At 38.2% G+C, this 19910-nt stretch overlaps 1 protein-coding gene across 5 annotated transcripts in view; it reads left to right on the top strand.

The window, feature by feature from the left end:
- LOC131429963 (glutamate [NMDA] receptor subunit 1) overlaps positions 1-19910 on the top strand; it is a 641009-nt gene that overhangs the window by 276624 nt on the left and 344475 nt on the right. For all 5 annotated transcript variants that reach the window (XM_058594515.1, XM_058594513.1, XM_058594512.1 and 2 more), the window contains 2 exons: positions 2197-2290; positions 2360-2487. In XM_058594515.1, the coding sequence (XP_058450498.1) occupies positions 2197-2290; positions 2360-2487 (222 nt within the window). The remainder of the gene's footprint in view (positions 1-2196; positions 2291-2359; positions 2488-19910) is intronic.

The following is a 19910-nucleotide window of genomic DNA, read 5'->3' as shown; positions in this document are numbered from 1 at the left end:
AACTATCGTTAGACCAATTTTAGCATATGGATGTCTTGTATGGTTGCAGAAAGGAGAAGTCGCGACAGTTCAGTCAAAGCTAAATCATCTCCAAAGGATGGTCCTAACGGCGATGACAGGAGCATTCACGACAACTCCTACTGCTGCTCTAGAGGCGCTACTGTGCATTGAACCACCGCATGTGTTCCTAAAACAAGAAGCATTATCTTGTGCATACCGTCTTAGGGTTACAGGGCTTTGGAACAGTAACCCATTAGATTATGCTACCAGTCACACTCGCTTGTGGTCTCAAATGGTTCCGTGGGATGAGTATTTACTCGCTCCTAGTGACCTAACTCTCACATGCAGTTTTCCTTTTAAAACATTCAATGTGAGCTATCCTCTTCGTTAGGAATGATTGTCTGGTTGTCTGGAACGACAACTTGATGAACACATAGTTTGTTTTACGGACGGTTCTCTGTTGAATGGTCGTGCTGGTGCTGGTATCTACTGTCGTGAAATAGGCTGGAGCAGTCTCATTCACTTGGTAAATACTGTACTGTGTTCCAAGCAGAAGTCTACGCAATTCTGTGTGGAGTACAATCGGCACTTCAGCAGAGGATCTGTGGTAAACGTATTTATTTTTGTTCCGACAGTCAGGCAGCCTTAAAAGCACTCAGTTCGAATGACTCACGGTCGAATCTAGTGATCGCATGTCGAACTCAAATTGAAGACCTCAGCATTTCAAATGCTGTTTACTTCTTATGGGTACCCGGCCATTCTGGTATTACTGGAAATGAATGGGCTGATGAGTTGGCTAGAGCTGGTGCAACGAATGATTTCGTTGGTCCTGAACCAGCTTTACCACTTTCAACTAGTTGGATAAAGCACAAGATACGTTCTTGGGCTGCATCCAAACATGCCAGCTACTGGCGCAGCTTGCAAACTTGCGCTCAGACAAAAGCATTTCTACCAGATTTAGATCTGAAAATGTCAAAGTGTCTACTGCATTTCTCCAAGTATCATTGAAGTGTTCTGGTCAGAGCTCTGACTGGACATTGCAAACTCAATTATCACATGGCTACTATTCAACGTGCTGAGTATTATTCGTGTGATTTGTGTGAATGCGATTATGGTACTTCATATCATCTGATATGTAACTGTCCCGCATTGACGCAGCTACGTATCCGGGTTTTTGGTTCTCCATACATGGTTGAGTCTGTGTATGCGGAGCTAAAATTGAAGGATATTCTCTCGTTTCTCACCCAATGTGGTAAGGAGCTATAGTCAGAAGGGTTCATCGTTCTTCCTGGAGTGAATGAATCCCTTCTGTATTCACCTTAAATAGGGTTTGGCAGATTGTTTGGCATCCTCTGGGGGGTACCGAATTTACTTCTGCTCGTACATACTGCGAGTCGTTCTGCATTCTTCCGGGAGTGCAGAATGGTGTCGCTTTTGTAAGATCTCTAAATCCTCTCGGGGGTTGGAGGTTTTATTAACAGCAGACTGTTCGGGACCTCGTAGAGGTTCAGAATTTCCTTCTGCTTCCACTAAATGTGATCCTCAGCAGATTGTTCAGCATCCCTTAGGGGTGCAGAATTTACTTCTGCTTTTATGTGTTTTTGTGTCGTCAATTTTTCCCATCCTCCTAGTCCAACCCTTACCATTTCCTTTCAATCCTTCCCTCTTATATATCGGGAAAATGATGCTAAAAACAAATTGATGGCAAGGCACAAATCTCCAAATATCAAGGGGAACGTGCCATTTGAGCCAATTTGTTCTGATTCCTGATACACAGACTCACAAACATAGAACCATTAGATGTAATGTCACATAATATTATAAGCAAATTCCGACAAAAATCGATGCAATCTTCAATTGAATCGATTCGCTCTCTGTATTAGTTAGTAAGTTAGTATATAAGTTCCTTTTCCCCATTACACAATACAAGTAGGTTTAGAATTTTCCCTACACAAAAATCTCAGAATTGCGGAAGCAAATAATGTCCTCATGGTAATAACCAAATCATATATATAATAGGGCTGAAAAGTCACCACTTGTGGCTGAACACCCAATTTAAATCTTAATAATTTAATTATAACTCATATTCCAATAAATAGTTATTAAAAAAAAGATTGTTACCACCTTGATGGGTCCTGATTGATAACGGAGTTACAACAGGCTGTACCTTTACTAATGCTGTTATTCTTTTCTTAGGTTTACGCCGTCGTTGTTTCCCATGAGCCAACTGGAGATTTATCGCCAGCTGCAGTAAGTTATACAAACGGGTTCTACCAAATACCAATCATCGGTTTGTTCTGTTATACTGTATGATTTACACTGTAAATCGTATCAATAATTTTTATTCATCCCATATCAGGCATATCTTCGCGAGATGCAGCATTTTCGGACAAAAATATCCATGTATCGTTTCTCAGAACTGTTCCCCCATTTTATCACCAAGCGGATGTTTGGCTTGAAATACTTAGCCATTTTGGATATACTAAGGTGCGTGAGTGTGTTATTTGTTATAGCTATAGAACAATGTAGATGTTACTGATTTTTCATTCCTGAATCGAGTTACCCCAAACTCCGTTTACGAACACTTTTTATACGTTACCTCTTTTTACGTAACTCTTTTTACGATCCAAATCCCAAATAACGTAATCTTTTTTACGAACCAAATCCCAAATAACCTAAACTTATTTTACGAACCTACTTCGTAAAAAGATGTTTTGGCATACATCGAAAGCGATCTCCGACTCATTTATATTCAATGGAAACTGCTACAATATGGATATTTTTAGAACGGGTTTAAAGAGTAGACTCCGGAAAGTGATGTTTGAGGTATTTTGGAAGTCCAAGCTGGTGACTTCCGGTTTCTTGATATTCCTTGAAAACCTTTACAATATGGATATTTTCGGAACGGGATTGATGAGAAGATGTCGAAAAACGATGTTTTAGGTGGTTCTGAAATTCAAGATGGTGACTTCCGGTTTGTCAATATTTCTTGAAAACCTTGATATTGCTTAAAACCCCTAACAATATGGGTATCTTCGGAACGGGATTGATGAGTAGATGTCGGAAAACGATGTTTGAGGTAGTTCTGAAATTCAATATGGCGACTTCCGGTTTCTTGAGATTCCTTGAAAACTCTTACAATATGGGTACTTTCGGAACGAGATTGATTAGTAGATGTCGGAAAACGATGTTTGAGATGTGCCTGAATTCCAAGATATCGACTTCCGTTTTTTTGATATTCCTCAAAAAATCGATGTTTGAAGTGGTTGTGCATTCCACGATGGCGACTTCCGGTTTATTGATATTCTCTGAAAACCCTTACAATATGGGTATTTTTGGAACGGAATTGATAAATAGATGTCGAAAAACGATGTTTGAGATGGTTCTGAAATTCAAGATGCAACTTCCGGTTTCTTGATATTCCTTAAAACCCCTTACAATATCTTCGGTACGGGATTGATGAGTAGATGTCGGAAAACTATGTTTTAGGTGGTTCTGAAATACAAGATGGTGACTTCCGGTTTATCAATATTTCTTGAAAAAATTCACAATATGAGTATTTTTGGAAAATATATAATAAACAGATGCCATTAAAGGAAAGGATTTCCGGAATAGGTTAATACTAATAAACGATGTTTGAGCTCGTTTCAACATTCTATGACTTCCGGTATAATGTTTTCAAGGAATACCAAGTTCAAAGAATACGGCAAAATCGTCTAGGAATACTAATAAACCGGAAATCACTATTTTGGATTTCAGAACCACTTCAAATATCGTTTTCCGACATCTGTTTATCAATTCCGTTCCAAAAATACCCATATTGTGAGGGTTTTCAGAGAATATCAATAAACCGGAAGTCGCCATCTTGGAATGCACAACCACTTCAAACATCAATTTTTGAGGAATATCAAAAAACCGGAATCCGCCATCTTGGAATTCAGACACATCTCAAACATCGTTTTCCGACATCTACTCATCAATCCCGTTTCGAAGATACCCATATTGTTAGGGGTTTTAAGCAATATCAATAATGCGAAAGCCGCCATTTTGGATTTTGAAACGAGCCTAAATATCATTTTTTGCACTCACTCTTCACATCCGTTCCGAAAATAGCCATATGATGCGCTATTTCCACATTCATTACCCAAAACTGTTTAAAATTTAGAAGTAAATTTCAAATAACGTTAACTTTTTTTAAGAACCAAATCCAAAATAACGTAAACTTTTTTTACGAACTTCCTCATTTTACGAACCCCCGTTGAGTTCGTTTCGGTCTTACTTTCGAACCAAGACCCAGAAGGCCAGGTATCATGTACTTTATTGATAATTACAAGAAAGATCGACTGTCGGACGGAACCTTGCAGACCCATGATGTTACCATTCGACTCAGCTCTACGAGATCGGAAAATGCCTTTGTGTGGACATGTGGGAGTATGTATGTGCACTTTTCAATGACATTTTTACGGCTCAATTTTCTTAGTGATGGCTGAACCAATTATTAAGCTAAGGCCCGTTTGAAAGCTATTGTTGATCAGATTCGAAGGATGAACAATAGGTAGTCACTTTCGGTTCTAGAGATATGTTGGTATAAGTGCCTTAACCCACAAAACGCATTACTTTTCTAACCACTCAATGTTCTCAGAGATAGCTGAACCGATTTTAAAAAGCTTAGGGTCCTTTGAAAGCTACTATTGAGCCATTTATCAGGTTCATAGATCAAAAGGCTGCCACTTTTGGTTTTGAAGATATAATGGTAATGTAACCGACTTTGGCGGACACTTACCAATTAAAGCTACACTATTTCAACGTTCGAGTCATTTTATTCACTGGCTATTGCAAGACTACTTCACTACTGCATTGCGATACACTTCAATCTTGATAGAAGACAAAAAGCGGTCTGATTTTAAGGTAGGTTTATTTAAAACTGACTGGACTGATGATGACGAACAGAGCGAGAACACCAAATGAGATCCAATCATGAAGTGCCAAGGTGTTAGGGCAGCTAAATCGTTGGGGTCTTCTGCCATTGGAAGCAACAGTCGAGAATTATTATTTCGATTTGGGTGAGAATGGTGCACATATCCTCAAAAGATAGACGACTCGAACCTAGTTGACAGAATAAATGTTTTTTTGACAACTTTTACCCTCCGTCTGACAGATGGGTCCAGCCAGACCTTTTTCGTTTTTTACCATCAATTTTACATATTTATAGTTCATCTATCGACTTGAGGTTTCAGGTAGCTTCCTAAAATTTTATTGGCTATCGATCTATGCAATTTGCAATATAGATAGTGCCCTCGAGAAGGACGAAAAACGTCTAGTTTGAAACATTACCCTGACTAATGGTATCTGGCTGGACCACATACATTTTGTACAAAAAGACATATGGTGTAATATATGTTTATGATTTTTCAAAATGCTTTTGTTGTATTTCTTTATTCTAACTTCCATTTAAGTTCACATTGTAAATATGGGGCATTCCACGCAAAATCAACCACCCAATTTTTTTTTCATCTAACTTTTTTTTCGGTGACGAACTCAAAAATATTCGAAAAGTATTATTTTATTTCAATGTGGTACGTGGAATTTCCGAGATATGATTTTTTGAAATATCGCGTTTGCAAAAAAAGAGCCTTTTTTCTAAGATGATGATGATGGTCCCACCTCATACCCCTACAAAGGCGTGAACAGAACGAGTTATTTAAATGATAATATTTTTGCACATATTTTAACCAGTAAACAAAAAAAAAACGATCTGATTAATCTAGCAGGTATAGATTCTTCTTCAAAAGAACGTCTGACCACAAAATAACATTCAAATATTTCGGACCCGGGAAGATCCTTGATCACATCAAGAATCGAACCCGATATCTTTACCAGTATCAGACAGTAATTCACCTGACCCTTCCCGCTGGACCTGTGCATCGCTACAAACATCAGCTACGATGGAGTAACGAGACTTCGGATGAGCAGAGCAAAGCCCAATTCCAACAACTGTCGATCCCAATTTGTTTCCCGAATCTATTCCTTAATTTATTTATCAAACTTTGTGATAAAGGTCAAGAGCAAACTTAACACACTGAATACTAAGGCTCTTCGGCCAGTCCTGTTCACTTTCCAAATAGAGTTCAAATAGTTAATCAGCTAATCTTTAACAACAAGTTCCAGAATCTTTAACAACAAGTTCCAGAATTTCGATTAGTTTACCAAATCCTGTAGATCGTGTCCGATAACATGAAAGCAATCCTGTATCAATTTTGAATTTACATTGTCAATACCAGTCGATTTTCCCAAATTAAAACAAATATTTTTCAATTGTTCAAAAGTGATTGGTTGAAATTCAGTCTACAATAAACCTTGCTTCAAATAGAATTGGAACAAAGACAATTGCCTGTATTTCAGTTATTTATTATTGTATTCAAGATCTTTTTTTATACAAATGTAACGTTTTCTTCATAGTTTTAAGAAAAAATACGGATAAAATTATTCGTCACGGTTTTGAAGGAATTCTCGAATTTTTCCTGTAACACGGCTCAGTAGGCGGCGCACACCTTCTTCGTCCATCGTTTTAGCTATCTTATTCCACCAGGTCGTCATCTGATTGATGTCTTTGACAACGTTTCCCTTTGCCTTGAGTCTCCTCTTCATGATTGCCCATTATTTCTCAATAGGGCGGAACTGGGGCAGTTGAGTGGGTTAAGGAATTTCGGAACAAACTGAACCACTTTCTCTGCATACCATTCTTAAACGGCTTTGCTGTAATGACAGCTTGCCAAATCTGTCCAAAACATTACAGGATAGTCGTGGGATCGAATGAACGGCAAAATTCGTTTTTGGAGACACTCTTTTTGGTATAGTTCCGATGTCATTGTCTTATTTGTAACGAAAACTTTCGTTTTTTTGCCGCAGCTGCAAATGTCCGGTCAAATCATAAATTTTCTTGCAAATTTGTCGGCAAAAACAAATTTAAATTTGGCTGGAACATCCCCCCGAGCCGTTGCCAAGTAAAATTTTTGACCTGGGATTTGACCGAAGTCAGCCTTGACACAGGTTTCATCGTCCATCAGAAGACACCCGTTGAACTTGGTCAGCACCTGGTCATATAGTTTCCGAGCACGAATTTTGACCACACTATTCTGTTTCATGGTCCGATTTGGCTGTTTGCTAGCTCGATACGACTTGATTCCTTCCCGGAGTCGAGTTCTCCTCACGGTACTATGGGCAGCACCGAATTTTCTGGCCAAATCACGGTCCGACAGATTAGGATTCCTCTTAATCGTCTTCAAAATCTTACCACGCAATTTCCGGTCGTTAGTTCGACTCCGACGATCGGCTTGAGGCTTCCGAATCGTCGTCAATGTTTTCTTATACCGTTTGATAACGCGCCATACGGTATTTCTGGGCAATTTCAGCTGTTTAGCTAGCCTAGATGCAGACCACAATGGATTTTCCAAATAACTGTGCACAATTTTTTTCCTTCTTTCGGCTTCCATGTTGATTGTTTACAAAGTACAGTCGATTTTCGGAATGTCAAAAATCATACGTGAAGCTGACAAAATTCCCGATACGTGGGCGCCAAGAGCTTCCAAATCCGTCCACCAGGAGCGCCACAATATGAGCAAAAGTTTGTTCCAATTCTAAATGAAGCAAGCTTTAGTTATTCATCGGCTGTGTTATTTCAACAGGTTCACCTACCAATTCAATACTTTGAATGATCTGTTGAACACTATTTATGAAATAAATGTTAAACTTTTCGGATATAATTGGTTCTGTGTGCTCTTCTATACCGTTAAAAGTTATGGTTTTCGATGCACTATATGTCGGCTTGATTAACTGTTTGAGAATTTTCCATAACTCTCTGCTGTTTTGTTGACTTTGATCGATTCTCCTCTGTATGTATTCATATCTAGTCTTCTTCGGGCCCGTGAATAAATATTTTGTGCTTGTGTATATCTACTCCAGTGACTATCATTTTTAGTTCTACAGAATCTCTTGTACTGTTTATTCCTCTCCCGTTTTAACCGTAAGAGATCTATTGAGTACCAACTACTCGAGCTGTTTAAACTAACATACTCTTCAGTTACTAATTCATTAGTACACTTTTTCAATATGTCAGTAAAAATTTATCACTGTGATCCAAATTTCCAGTCAACTGTGTACAACCCAAGCTTCTTGATCTTCTTGACAAGTCGAGATTGGGTTTGCTTTGAATAGTTTTTCTAACACCTAATTTTCACCGTATTTTCTTCATTTCTAGAGCTACTCGTTACGGAAAATTCAATTGTTTCATGATCTCAAATCTTGCAAGCGGATTCCACATTTGAATAAACACCGTCGAAATTGGAATACACGTGATCTATCAATGTTTTACTGTATCTCGAAATTCTTGTAAATTCATTCACAGTTTGCTTCAAATTGAAGAATTCTGCTAACTATTTCAATTGATTCGAACCTTGATCACTGAGCCAATCAATATTAAAATCTCCAGTATTAATATTTAGTTTACCAAAATCAACGAAATTCTCCCAAAAGTTTTCTAGAATTTCCAAAAACTGGCGGTCGCTTGAACTTGGAGTGAGGTAAACAACTCCATAATTTCCCATCTGCATGCCTCTTTCAACTGATATACCCAAGAACCAATTATTTCCAACTGCTTCGTTTGATTGAATGCTGAATTTAATTGATTCTCTGGCGTAAATTGCAACTCCACCCGTGTGCCTGGAATGGGACAAACAAAAAGCAACAGTGTAACCCGGAACACCGAACTGATCGAAAGCGTCAGAATCAATATGTGTTTCTGAGAGCAAAACTAATGAAGGATGTCTATCCTCTATAAGATGACGCAATGCGACAAATTAGAAGACAAACCGTCTGTGTTCAAATACAAAATATCTGAAAGCCTCTCATCCATTAGTTGCAATTCCATTGACATAATGTTGTTCTTTTTCGTTTCAAGCAATCTCAGATATACAGGACACTGCTTGCTGAATGCTGGATGGAGAATGTCTAAATTCATTTTACGTTTCGTGTTCATTATTAAACAATTAACGCATTAAAAAAAGGTTGAAGTACATTCAGATGTTCTATGAGCTGCATTGCATTTGGAACAATTTTCATTGTTGGAACACTCGGTGCTGTTGTGATCAAACTCACCACACTTGAAACAGCGTTGAACGTTGAACGACTCGAAAACCAAACACCTATCCCAGCCAACGCAAACCTTGCTGGTTGCCATCAAGCTGGAATAAGTATTCTTATCAACCTCAATTATAACATTATATTTGTTATATTTGTAGCGGGGATTCTAAAAGTCAGCAACAACTTTTACATCTTCAATCGAAGTTTCCTGATTTTGACTTTTCAATAGGTCATTAAATACATCAGAGGAATATCGGTCACTCATCCACACTATTTTCAGTTTTTTTCCCCGAGCTTTGGTATAACAGCATTGTATTCAGTACCTAAATTGCTTTCAATGTTATCTTTAACTGACTGAATATCCTCTTCTTAGATTGAAATGAAAGAACTCGTGGTCCCATACGGATTTCCTGAATTTCATCCGGATCCGACTTCCGGTTCCGGAGTTATAAGGTAAAGTGTGTTCAATATTGTACACCGTCACTTAAACCGGCGAAACAAACAACGTAAAAATTTCCTAAACTGGTCTCAAAACTACACAAATCGATAGTCATTATCATTAGACAACTAAACAAACCAATTCCGGCTATCCTGGTTCCCGGTATCCGGTTCCGGAAGTACCGGAAATAGTGGTCATATATACCAAAATGGATCTCACTCACTTTTCTCAGCGATGGTTTGACCGATTTCCACAAACTTAGATTTAAATCAAAGGTCTTCCGGTCCCATACGGAATTCCTGAAATTTATCCGGATCCGACTTCCAGTTCCGGAGTTATAGGGTAAAGTGTGTTCAATATTGTACACCGTAACTTAAAATATTTTCGGATGCAACAAACATTTAAATCGTAAATCAGAGTGCGTACTAGTTGAGTTTGTGTCATGTTAGTTGGTGGCCGTACGAACCGACTTTGATTATACCGGTTCTCGGTTTTTGGTGCCGGAAGTGCATATAATAGTGAACCCACTTCGTTTTCTTAAGGATGACTTACGCAATCAAAGCACTGTTTTATTCTGTATTTTATACACAAACAATCTCCTGGTTTCTTTAAAAATCGAAGAGAGTAATTTTGAATAGAACCACAATTTTATATGTACATGAGAAAGGCATCATTACACCACTAGGTGGATTACAACAGGTTTTTATTATTCTTATCAAAAACTTCGTCAATACTATCATTATCAACATTTTTATCACGTGGTTCATCATCAGTATTAGACATAATTTTTCTTTTGCGTCTGGGATTTCCATCTGATTCCGAATGAGTCTTTCTATCTGCAACAATTTTCTTTTTCTTCATTACGACTTATTCATTATCATTGCGCTGATTATTCACAATCACGAAACTTTTCAAATCTTCCAACTTTTTGGCCACACTGTTTTCTGAACAGGCCATTTTACTCTCCAGAGCATCATTGGACGATCTGATCAGTCTCTAGATTCCACTCTCTATCGCGATATTAATATGTGCCTCGATGCTCTCCCGCACAGCAGCAAACGAATCAGTGATGGATTTGAATTTCTCCATCTCTCTCTTCATATTACTAATGAGTGAAAGAACATCATCCTTTGTCATCATATTAGACATCGCGGCACCTTCTGGCGTATCTGAAATTCAACCAACCATGGCTCTCGTAAGCCCAGTACAGAGCTGGTGAAAGCCATTCTCGCAAACTGAACATGTTATTCGAATATCTGATATGGTTATTTTGTCGTGGATACGACTTACTTTACTATGGGGTGCCTTTTCAAAATTTACCCTCTGAGAGAGTGATAAGTTTGTGATCGTGAATATCTATTGTTGTATTTAATGAATCAACATAATTCTTGCGACATGCCATCGGAAATATGATCACAATTTTATGATAAAATTTTCAGTTTTGTGACATAGTCTCAAATAATTCAAAATTAAACTTTTCTGAAATGTTTGGTATAAACGAGTATCAAAGAGGATAATTCATAAGGCGCGTTTTCCTTTCTCGTATTTTTAAAGCTCATAGCTCAGTGATCTGTGAAAGGATTTATATAATCTAACTACCAATAGAATCGAAATATTTCAATTTAATCGTGTATAGCAAAAGCATTGAAGTATTTCAATAGTACACTATTGAAAAACCTGCCTCATTTGATCCATGTCAACACCAGCCAATCAGAACGCGTTCTAAGGAAGAGAACAAAATATCTGCTGCTGTACAACAAATCGTCCGGGAAAAATGTTCCGAAAAGTGGTGATTATCGCAGTAAGTTCCTCAATTTGGTCCTTGTGAATGCTAGAAACGAATCCCTACAACATATTGATAGTTTCTATCAATGAATTATGCAAATCCGAAATGAAATAATCGACATTATAATTCTGTATGCGGCTATTTTTATAGCCGTTAGGACCGCCCATTAGTGAATAAGCTACAAACGATATCACATAAAAGGAAATCTCCTAACAAAAATTCAATCAATCATTCGTCATCTAACACTCGATGTGGATAGACGAATAACCTACTACGACTAATTTCGATTTTGTTTTATTTTTTATTCGCAGTTGTCTACCTACCCAAGCTATGGGTAAAAACCGCCATAGATTCGAGAAGGATCCAAAGGATGCTAAGCGTCTAAAGCCAAGTGATGTACAGGTAAACAACCGTTTGCTGAGTAAAAACCAATATGCTGATCTGCCAGTAGATGTCGAAGAGGAAATGCAGAAGAAGGAAAAAATGCCGCCTTTCTACCTGAAGGGCTTCCCACCAACTCTACGCTCGGTTTTCAACACACTGATCAGCAAAGGACTACAGGCAACAATCCGTTTATGTACTGAAGGCTACAAAATAACTGTTCCGGCTTTGAACCACTACAAAGGAGTGGAATGCTATCTGAAGCAGACAAAAGCGGAATACTTCACACACGATATAGCCGCCAACAAACCTATGAAGGTTGTACTTCGAGGACTACCCGACATGATGGAAGCCGAACTAAAGCAGGCACTGTCGGAGGCTGGACTAAAGCCTTTGATGGTGTTTAAAATGAAGCGACATAATACGGACAAAAAGTTTAGAGATCAACTGTACCTGATTCATCTGGAGAAGGGCTCCATCACCATGAGTCAACTGAAAACGATTAAATCGTTATTTCACATAATCATCGAATGGCAAAAGTATAAACCGGTACATCGGGATGTCACACAGTGCACGAACTGTTTCAACTACGGCCATGGAGCGAGGAATTGCCACACTAGATGACATCGCTGTAAAATGTGTGAACTGTGATGGCGACCATCCATCTACTAGCAAATCGTGTCCCAAACGTGCTGAGTTCACAAAAATTCGACAACAGGCGTCCCGTAAACAATCAACGCGCAAGAATGTTCCACAGAAGGATGAAGTTAATTTCCCACGGCTCCCATCGAAGAGGGATATACCGAATTTGCCGCCACTTCCTCGCAGCAATCCAAAAGATTCAGCCGCTGGATCACAAAAAGAACCTTCCTCAAAAATCCCTCCTGGATGGAGCAATAATCAACCACAAGCAAAGGATGACTCTGGTGATTTATTCTCTGCTGAACAACTGATCGTCATTTTTGAAACAATGACAACAAAACTACGAAACTGCAGAACGCGGTTAGATCAAATCAACGCCTTAGGCAAATTCATCATCGAATATGCAATATAATGAGTTGGTTATAGTAAATTGGAATGCTTGCTCACTCAGGAGCAAAACTGCTGAATTGTCCGACTTTCTTCAAGAGAAGAATGCCGATATTGCTATTTTAACTGAAACTCATCTTAAACCTGAAATTTCTATTTTTATTTCCAATTACAGGATTCACAGGCTCGACAGGGCAACTACCAGAGGAGGGGGAGTTGCCATTGCCATTAAACGATCCATTCAGCACAGGCTTCTGTCAGCCTTTAAATTGCAACTCATAGAAGCCATCGGAATTGAGATTACAACGACGATGGGACCCATCATCATCATTGCAGCGTACTGCCCCAAACAAACCAATCTTCGAGATGGTACGTGTGCATCATTGAAGCGAGATCTGGCTATGCTCACTCGACGACAGAACAAATTCATCATTGCTGGGGACCTGAACGCACGGCATGAGCTGTGGGGAAACGGAAGACAGAATCGAAACGGATTCGTACTTGCCGAAGATTACGAAGCTGGACAATACAACATCTTCGCTTCGGATCAATCAACGCGACTTTCCAGATCGGGAGTTCATTCCATTTTGGATATATTCATCAGCAACATCGCCATAGACAGCTCTCCGGTTGTCTTCTACGAGCTCTCTTCTGACCACTTTCCAGTAATATTGACGTTGGGATCTTCACCAGAAACAGTGCCTATTCAATCTCGGAGGAACTATTATCGCACCGATTGGGTCCAATTTCAACATATCGCCGACCAACTTATAAATATCGATTTGCCACTTGATTCCCCGATGGAAATCGATGCAGCCCTATCTTCTTTCCAGCATTCAATCACAGTCGCTCGTGATAGGACAGTTCCAGTACAACATATGCCGAGTTCCTCTCTTCAAATCGATAGTGTCACCAAGAAACTCATCCGACTTCGGAATATCTACCGGAGGCAGTATCAACGAACTGGCATCCTAGATAGGAAGACTACTTATAACAACTTAACTAGGATAATCCAGGAAAGGATATCTGAGCTACGCAACAGGAACTTCCAGCAAAAGCTTCGAGAAATTCTCCCACATTCAAAGCCCTCTGGTCCTTAACGAAGGTGCTTAAGAAAAAACCGAAGCCTATTCCTCCTCTGATGTCACCCCAGGACCCAGCTGAAGGAATACCTTTAATCACACCAGTAGAGAAGGCAAATGCTCTAGGCCAGCAGTTTGTGTGTTCTCACAATTTAGGACTCAACATTGTTAGTCCACATGAAAGAGCCGTTGGCTATTGTGAAAAAATCCAAAAATATGAAGGCCCCTGGTTTCGACAACACATTCAACATTGAGCTGAAACATTTGAGTATTCGTTAATTTGTCTTCTTAGCTAAAATTTTTAACAGGTGCTGGGAGCTTGGTTACTTCCCTTCAAAGTGGAAGTTAGCTAAACTTATCCCAGTTTTGAAACCGGGGAAAGATCCTTCCTTTTCCAAGAGCTATCGGCCCATCAGCTTACTCTCTGCCCTATCCAAGCTGTTTGAAAAGTCAATACAAAGGCGAATTCTTGCTTTCGCAGATGAACAGGATATATTTCTGGAAGAACAGTTTGGGTTCCGGAAAGGAAGATCCACCATCCACCAATTCACAAGGGTTAACAACGCCATCCAGCAAAACAAATCAGTATCCAAAACGACTGCCATGGCAATATTGGATATTGAAAAGGCATTCGATAATGTGTGGCACGATGGTATGGTGTTTAAACTGCATCGGTATAATTTTCCCATGTATCTTATTAAAATTATCAAAAATTATCTTGCAGATAGCGCTTTCCAGGTTTCTCTGAATAATGCACTTTCAGAAAGATTTACTATACCAGCAGGAATAGTACCCCAGGGAAGTATCCTAGGTCCCATTCTATACAACATTTTCACATCAGACATCCCACCTCTTCCAGGTGGTGGTGTTCTGTCACAATTTGCTGATGATACTGCCATTCTTTACAAAGGTCGTGTCATTAATGCTCTGAAGAATAAACTACAGACAGGTCTGGACGCTTTAACGGAATATTTTACAAGCTGGAAAATTGTGATCAATGCAGCAAAAACTCAGGTCATATTGTTTCCACATTCAAGATCTCCAAAACTTGTTCCATCAGACGAATGCAGAATACGATTCGGTGATGAGGTCATTCAATGGTCCGATGAAGTTATCTATCTAGGACTCACCTTTGACAGACATCTGATATTCAGGTCACATGTTGACAAAATCGTTCAAAAATGCAGCATACTCATTAGGTCTCTGTATCCGCTGATTTGTAGAATATCTAAACTATGCCTGAAGAATCAGATGGCTGTCTATAAACAAATCATCTACCCCGCAATTGAATACGCAGTCACTGTTTGGCGAGGCTGTGCACGAACACACAAACTTAGGCTTCAGCGCATTCAAAGTAAGATCTTAAAGATGATTCTAAATCTACCCCCTTGGACAAGGACTAGTGAAGTACATGAGATGGCCTCACTGGATATACTAGAACAAAAATTCGAACAATACTGCACGAAATTTGAAGAGAGGTGCTCAATCTCTGAAATACAAATAATTCAAAATTTGTACGTATTAGGTTAGGGATAGTTATAAGTAGGTAGACATTTTATAAATAATTAAAACTAAATATTATGATTAAACATTAGTATGTAAAACAAGAGTAACTAAAACACCTATTATTAATAACGAAACGTATGAACAACAAAGATGAAAAGCCAAAGGGTCAAAACACTTGTACTGTAAAATGTTGATGAAATACACAAAAATAAGATTAATAAACAGATATTTATGAAAAAAAAGACGGGTGGGTAATGTCAAAGACATAACTGGATGTCGTGAATCCGAGAACAACTGACATGTTCCTTAACACTTCCGAATATCAATTAGTTGATCAATTGTATGAATTATGCAAGCATTCCCCTTTTCCACATTTTTCGCAAAAACAAAGAAGGCATCACTTGATCTAGATTACTGTGAATTTCACACAGCGAAAAGTGCACAAATCTAACCAAACTGTTCTAGATTTGCACTACACTGAGTACATTTCCTTTCGATTTGCGAACAACAAATCCTAATAGTTTTTTGAAAAAATTTTAGAGCCATTAGAACGGCTGATTTTGTGTAATGCTCTCCACCGATGCTTTTTCGCCAATGAAAATGACTGGCAGCTGTGACGTAATCGCTCTTGTCGGAAGTGAAACTAGCTTTACAAACAACACAAAATACATCTGCTCGCATTGACGATAGAATCCAAACTGATTCAATTTTTGTTGAGAGGCTTGTTTTTACCTGATTTCGTTTGTAGCTTGTTCACAAATGGGCGGTTCTAACGGCTATAAAAATAGCAGCATATAGAATTTTAATTTCAATATCTCATTTCGGATTTGCATTTCACTGAAAGAAACTATCCGGATGCTGTACGGGATTCATTCCTGCCTTTCAGAAGGACCAAATTGTGGAACTCACTACGATTTTAAACACTGTTCGGAACATTTTCTCGAACGATTTGTTGTACAGCAGTAGATATTTTATTCTCTTCCTCAGAACGCGTTCTGATTAGCTGGTGCTGACATGGGTCAAATGAGACAGGTTTTTCAATAGTGTACTATTGAAATACTTCAATGCTTTTTCTTTACACGCTTAAGTTGAAAAATTTCGATTCTATTGGTAGTTAGATTATATAAATCCTTTCACAGAACACTGAGCTATGAACTTTAAAAATACGAGAAAGGCAAACGCGCCTTATGAATTATCCTCTTTGATACTCGTTTATGCCAAACATTTCAGAAAAGTTTAATTTTGAATTATTTGAGATTATGTCACACAACTGAAAATTTTATCATAAAATTGTGATCATATTTCCTATGGCATGTAGCAAAAATTATGTTGATTCGTTAGAAACAAGAATAGATATTCACGATTAAAAACTTATCACTCTCTCAGAGGGTAAATTTTGAAAAGGCACCCCATAGTAAAGTAAGTCGTATTCACGACAAAAAATTTATGCAAAAATTCAATCAGTTTGGATTCTATCGCCACTGCGAGCAGATGTGTTTTGTGTCGTCTGCACAGCTAGTTTCGCTTTCGACAAGAGCGATTACGTCACAGCTGCCAGTCATTAGCATTGGGAAAAAACAACGGTGGAGAGCATTGCACAAAATCAGCCGTTCTAATGGCTCTAAAAGTTTTCTAAAGAACTATTAGGATTTGTTGTTCGCAAATCGTAGAGAAATATCCTCAGTTTACTGCAAATCAAGAACAGTTTGCTTAGATTTGTGCACTTTTCGCTGTGTGAAATTCACAGTAATCGAGATCAAGTAAAGCCTTCTTTGTTTTTGCGAAAAATGTTCCAGAGTTTAATGTCGTAGAGAATTACGCAATTTGACCTACCTGAATGCTAGAAAAGAGTCCCTTCAGCATATTGATAGTTTCTTTCAATAAATTATGCAAATCCGAAATGAAATAATCATCATTAAAATTCTGAATGCGGATATTTTTATAACCGTTAGGACCGCCCATTAGTGCAAAAGCTACAAACGAAATCACATAAAAGGCAATCTCTTAACAAAAATTCAATCAGTTTGGATTCTATCGCCACTGCGAGCAGATGTGTTTTGTGTCGTCTGCACAGCTAGTTTCGCTTTCGACAAGAGCGATTACGTCACAGCTGCCAGTCATTAGCATTGGGAAAAAAACAACGGTGGAGAGCATTGCACAAAATCAGCCGTTCTAATGGCTCTAAAAGTTTTCTAAAGAACTATTAGGATTCGTTGTTCGCAAATCGAAAGGAAATATCCTCCGTTTAGTGCAAATCTAGAACAGTTTGGTTAGATTTGTGCACATTTCGCTGTGTGAAATTCACAGTAATCGAGATCAAGTGAAGCCTTTTTTCGCGAAAAATGTTCCAGAGTTTAATGTCGTAGAGAATTACGCAATTTGACTCTTCTGAATGCTGGAAACGAATCTGTACAGCATATTGATAGTTTCTTGAATAAATTATGCAAATCCGAAATGATATAATCGACATTAAAATTCTGTATGCGGCTATTTTTATAGCCGTTAGGACCGCCCATTAGTGAAAAGGCTACAAACGAAAACAGGTAGAAACAAGCCTCTCAACAAAACTTGAATTAGTTTGGATTGTATCGTCACTGCGAGCAGATGTGTTTTGTGTCGTCTGCACAATTAGTTTCGCTTTCAACAAGAGCGATTACGTCACAGCTGCCAGTCATTAGCATTGGTGAAAAAACAACGGTGGAGAGCATTGCACAAAATCAGCCGTTCTAATGGCTCTAAAAGTTTTCTAAAGAACTATTAGGATTTGTTGTTCGCAAATCGTAGGGAAATATCCTCAGTTTACTGCAAATCTAGAACAGTTTGGTTAGATTTGTGCACATTTCGCTGTGTGAAACTCACAGTAAACGAGATCAAGTGAAGCTTTCTTTGTTTTTGCGAAAAATGTTCCAGAGTTTAATGTCGTAGAGAATTACGCAATTTGACCTTTCTTAATGCTAGAAACCAGTCCCTTCAGCATATTGATAGTTTGTTTCAATAAATTATGCAAATCTGAAATGAAATAATCAATATTAAAATTCTGAATGCGGCTATTTTTATAGCCGTTAGGACCGCCCATTAGTGAAAAAGCTACAAACGAAATCAGGTAGAAACAAGCCTCTCAACAAAAAGTGAAGCCTTCTTTGTTTTTGCGAAAAATGTGCAAAGGGGAATGCTTGCATAATTCATACAATTGATCAACTAATTGATATTCGGAAGTGTTAAGGAACATGTCAGTTGTTTTCGTATTCACGACATCCAGTTATGTCTCTGACATTACCCACCCGCCTTTTTTCTTTACACTTCACACATTCACCCATCATTCATGCACAAACCAAACCGGCCCTACACACAGCTGGGGGAGAAATTAAAGCAAAGTGAACCATGCAAAAACAATAGACAATGCATTGAATATACCACGGTACGACGCCGCTTTGATTGAGCGTTCGTCGCGCGGCGATTATTGACACAATTTACTGCACAACATAGAAGTATTTACAAAACACTTTCTACTTATCTGTTTAAAACACAATTAGTCACTTGCTTAGTTAAAAATTTTCACGAAAGGCTACCTATTTCACACAAAATTTATCACAATTTCACTCAGCACTAAAGACGCACAAGTTAACTTGTTCGCCATTCAATACTCAATACTCAATTTCAACAGCCTATACTGTAAAATCTAATAAAGATACAAAAATTCGTCCAAGACATCAAATGTGCGTCTTTTCTTTAGCTTTCAAATAAGCGATTCCATAAAATAACCTTTATAGTTTATTTAATGAAGAAAGTTAAAAATTAATAAACAAATAAAAAATTCAAACTTGGGCCTAATTTTTTTTTAGTTGAAAAAATAAGCCTCTGGGGCTTAACTCAATCTTGGCAAAGTTTCAGAGTGGAAAGATTAATACTTTCGGAGCAGTGAAGTTTTCAATCACGACCCGCACGCGCGGAGCGTACCGCAGCGCAACTCACTCGGGTACGGGCTTAACTTGTCGACACATTTCGCGCCTGATCGAATTCTAACTTTGAAAGTTCATTGTTGGCAATGTTACAGTTAAGATTGCGGTATGAAAATGAATTAAAAAATTGTATCTGTTTCGAAAGAGATTTGTTATAAACTGATATATTTTCTACGATGCTTAGCTATTTATATGTGTAGCAGGTAGAATTTAGGTAACCAATCCGCCGGTACGTACGTTGGTTGTAAACAGTAGGTAGTAAACTAGCACACCTCTTTGATTCTACATGTGTTTATTCGTTTTGACGTAGTTACGTTAGTTCTACTGTTTAAATGATTATCTTTCAACGAGAACTTGAAATTTCGAAAATATCTGTAAACTGTTTTAGCTGTAACTTTTTTTTATTTTTCAAAAGGCACGGATGAGATAGCCATCAATCTGTAGGTTTTAATAACAGCTTCAAAACAAAAATTATCAAAAAAATTGAAACCCTGATTCTTGTTTTATTTAACTTTTTCGGATTATTTTTTTTCAGTGTATATTTTTTTTAGAGTGGTCAATCGATTCCCTACAACTTTTTCCTGAGCGCC

This window comes from Malaya genurostris, chromosome 2 (assembly GCF_030247185.1).
Source record: "Malaya genurostris strain Urasoe2022 chromosome 2, Malgen_1.1, whole genome shotgun sequence".
Lineage (NCBI taxonomy): Eukaryota > Metazoa > Arthropoda > Insecta > Diptera > Culicidae > Malaya > Malaya genurostris.
The sequence above is the reverse complement of the archived record's forward strand: the minus strand, read 5'-3'. Positions and strand labels throughout refer to the sequence as shown.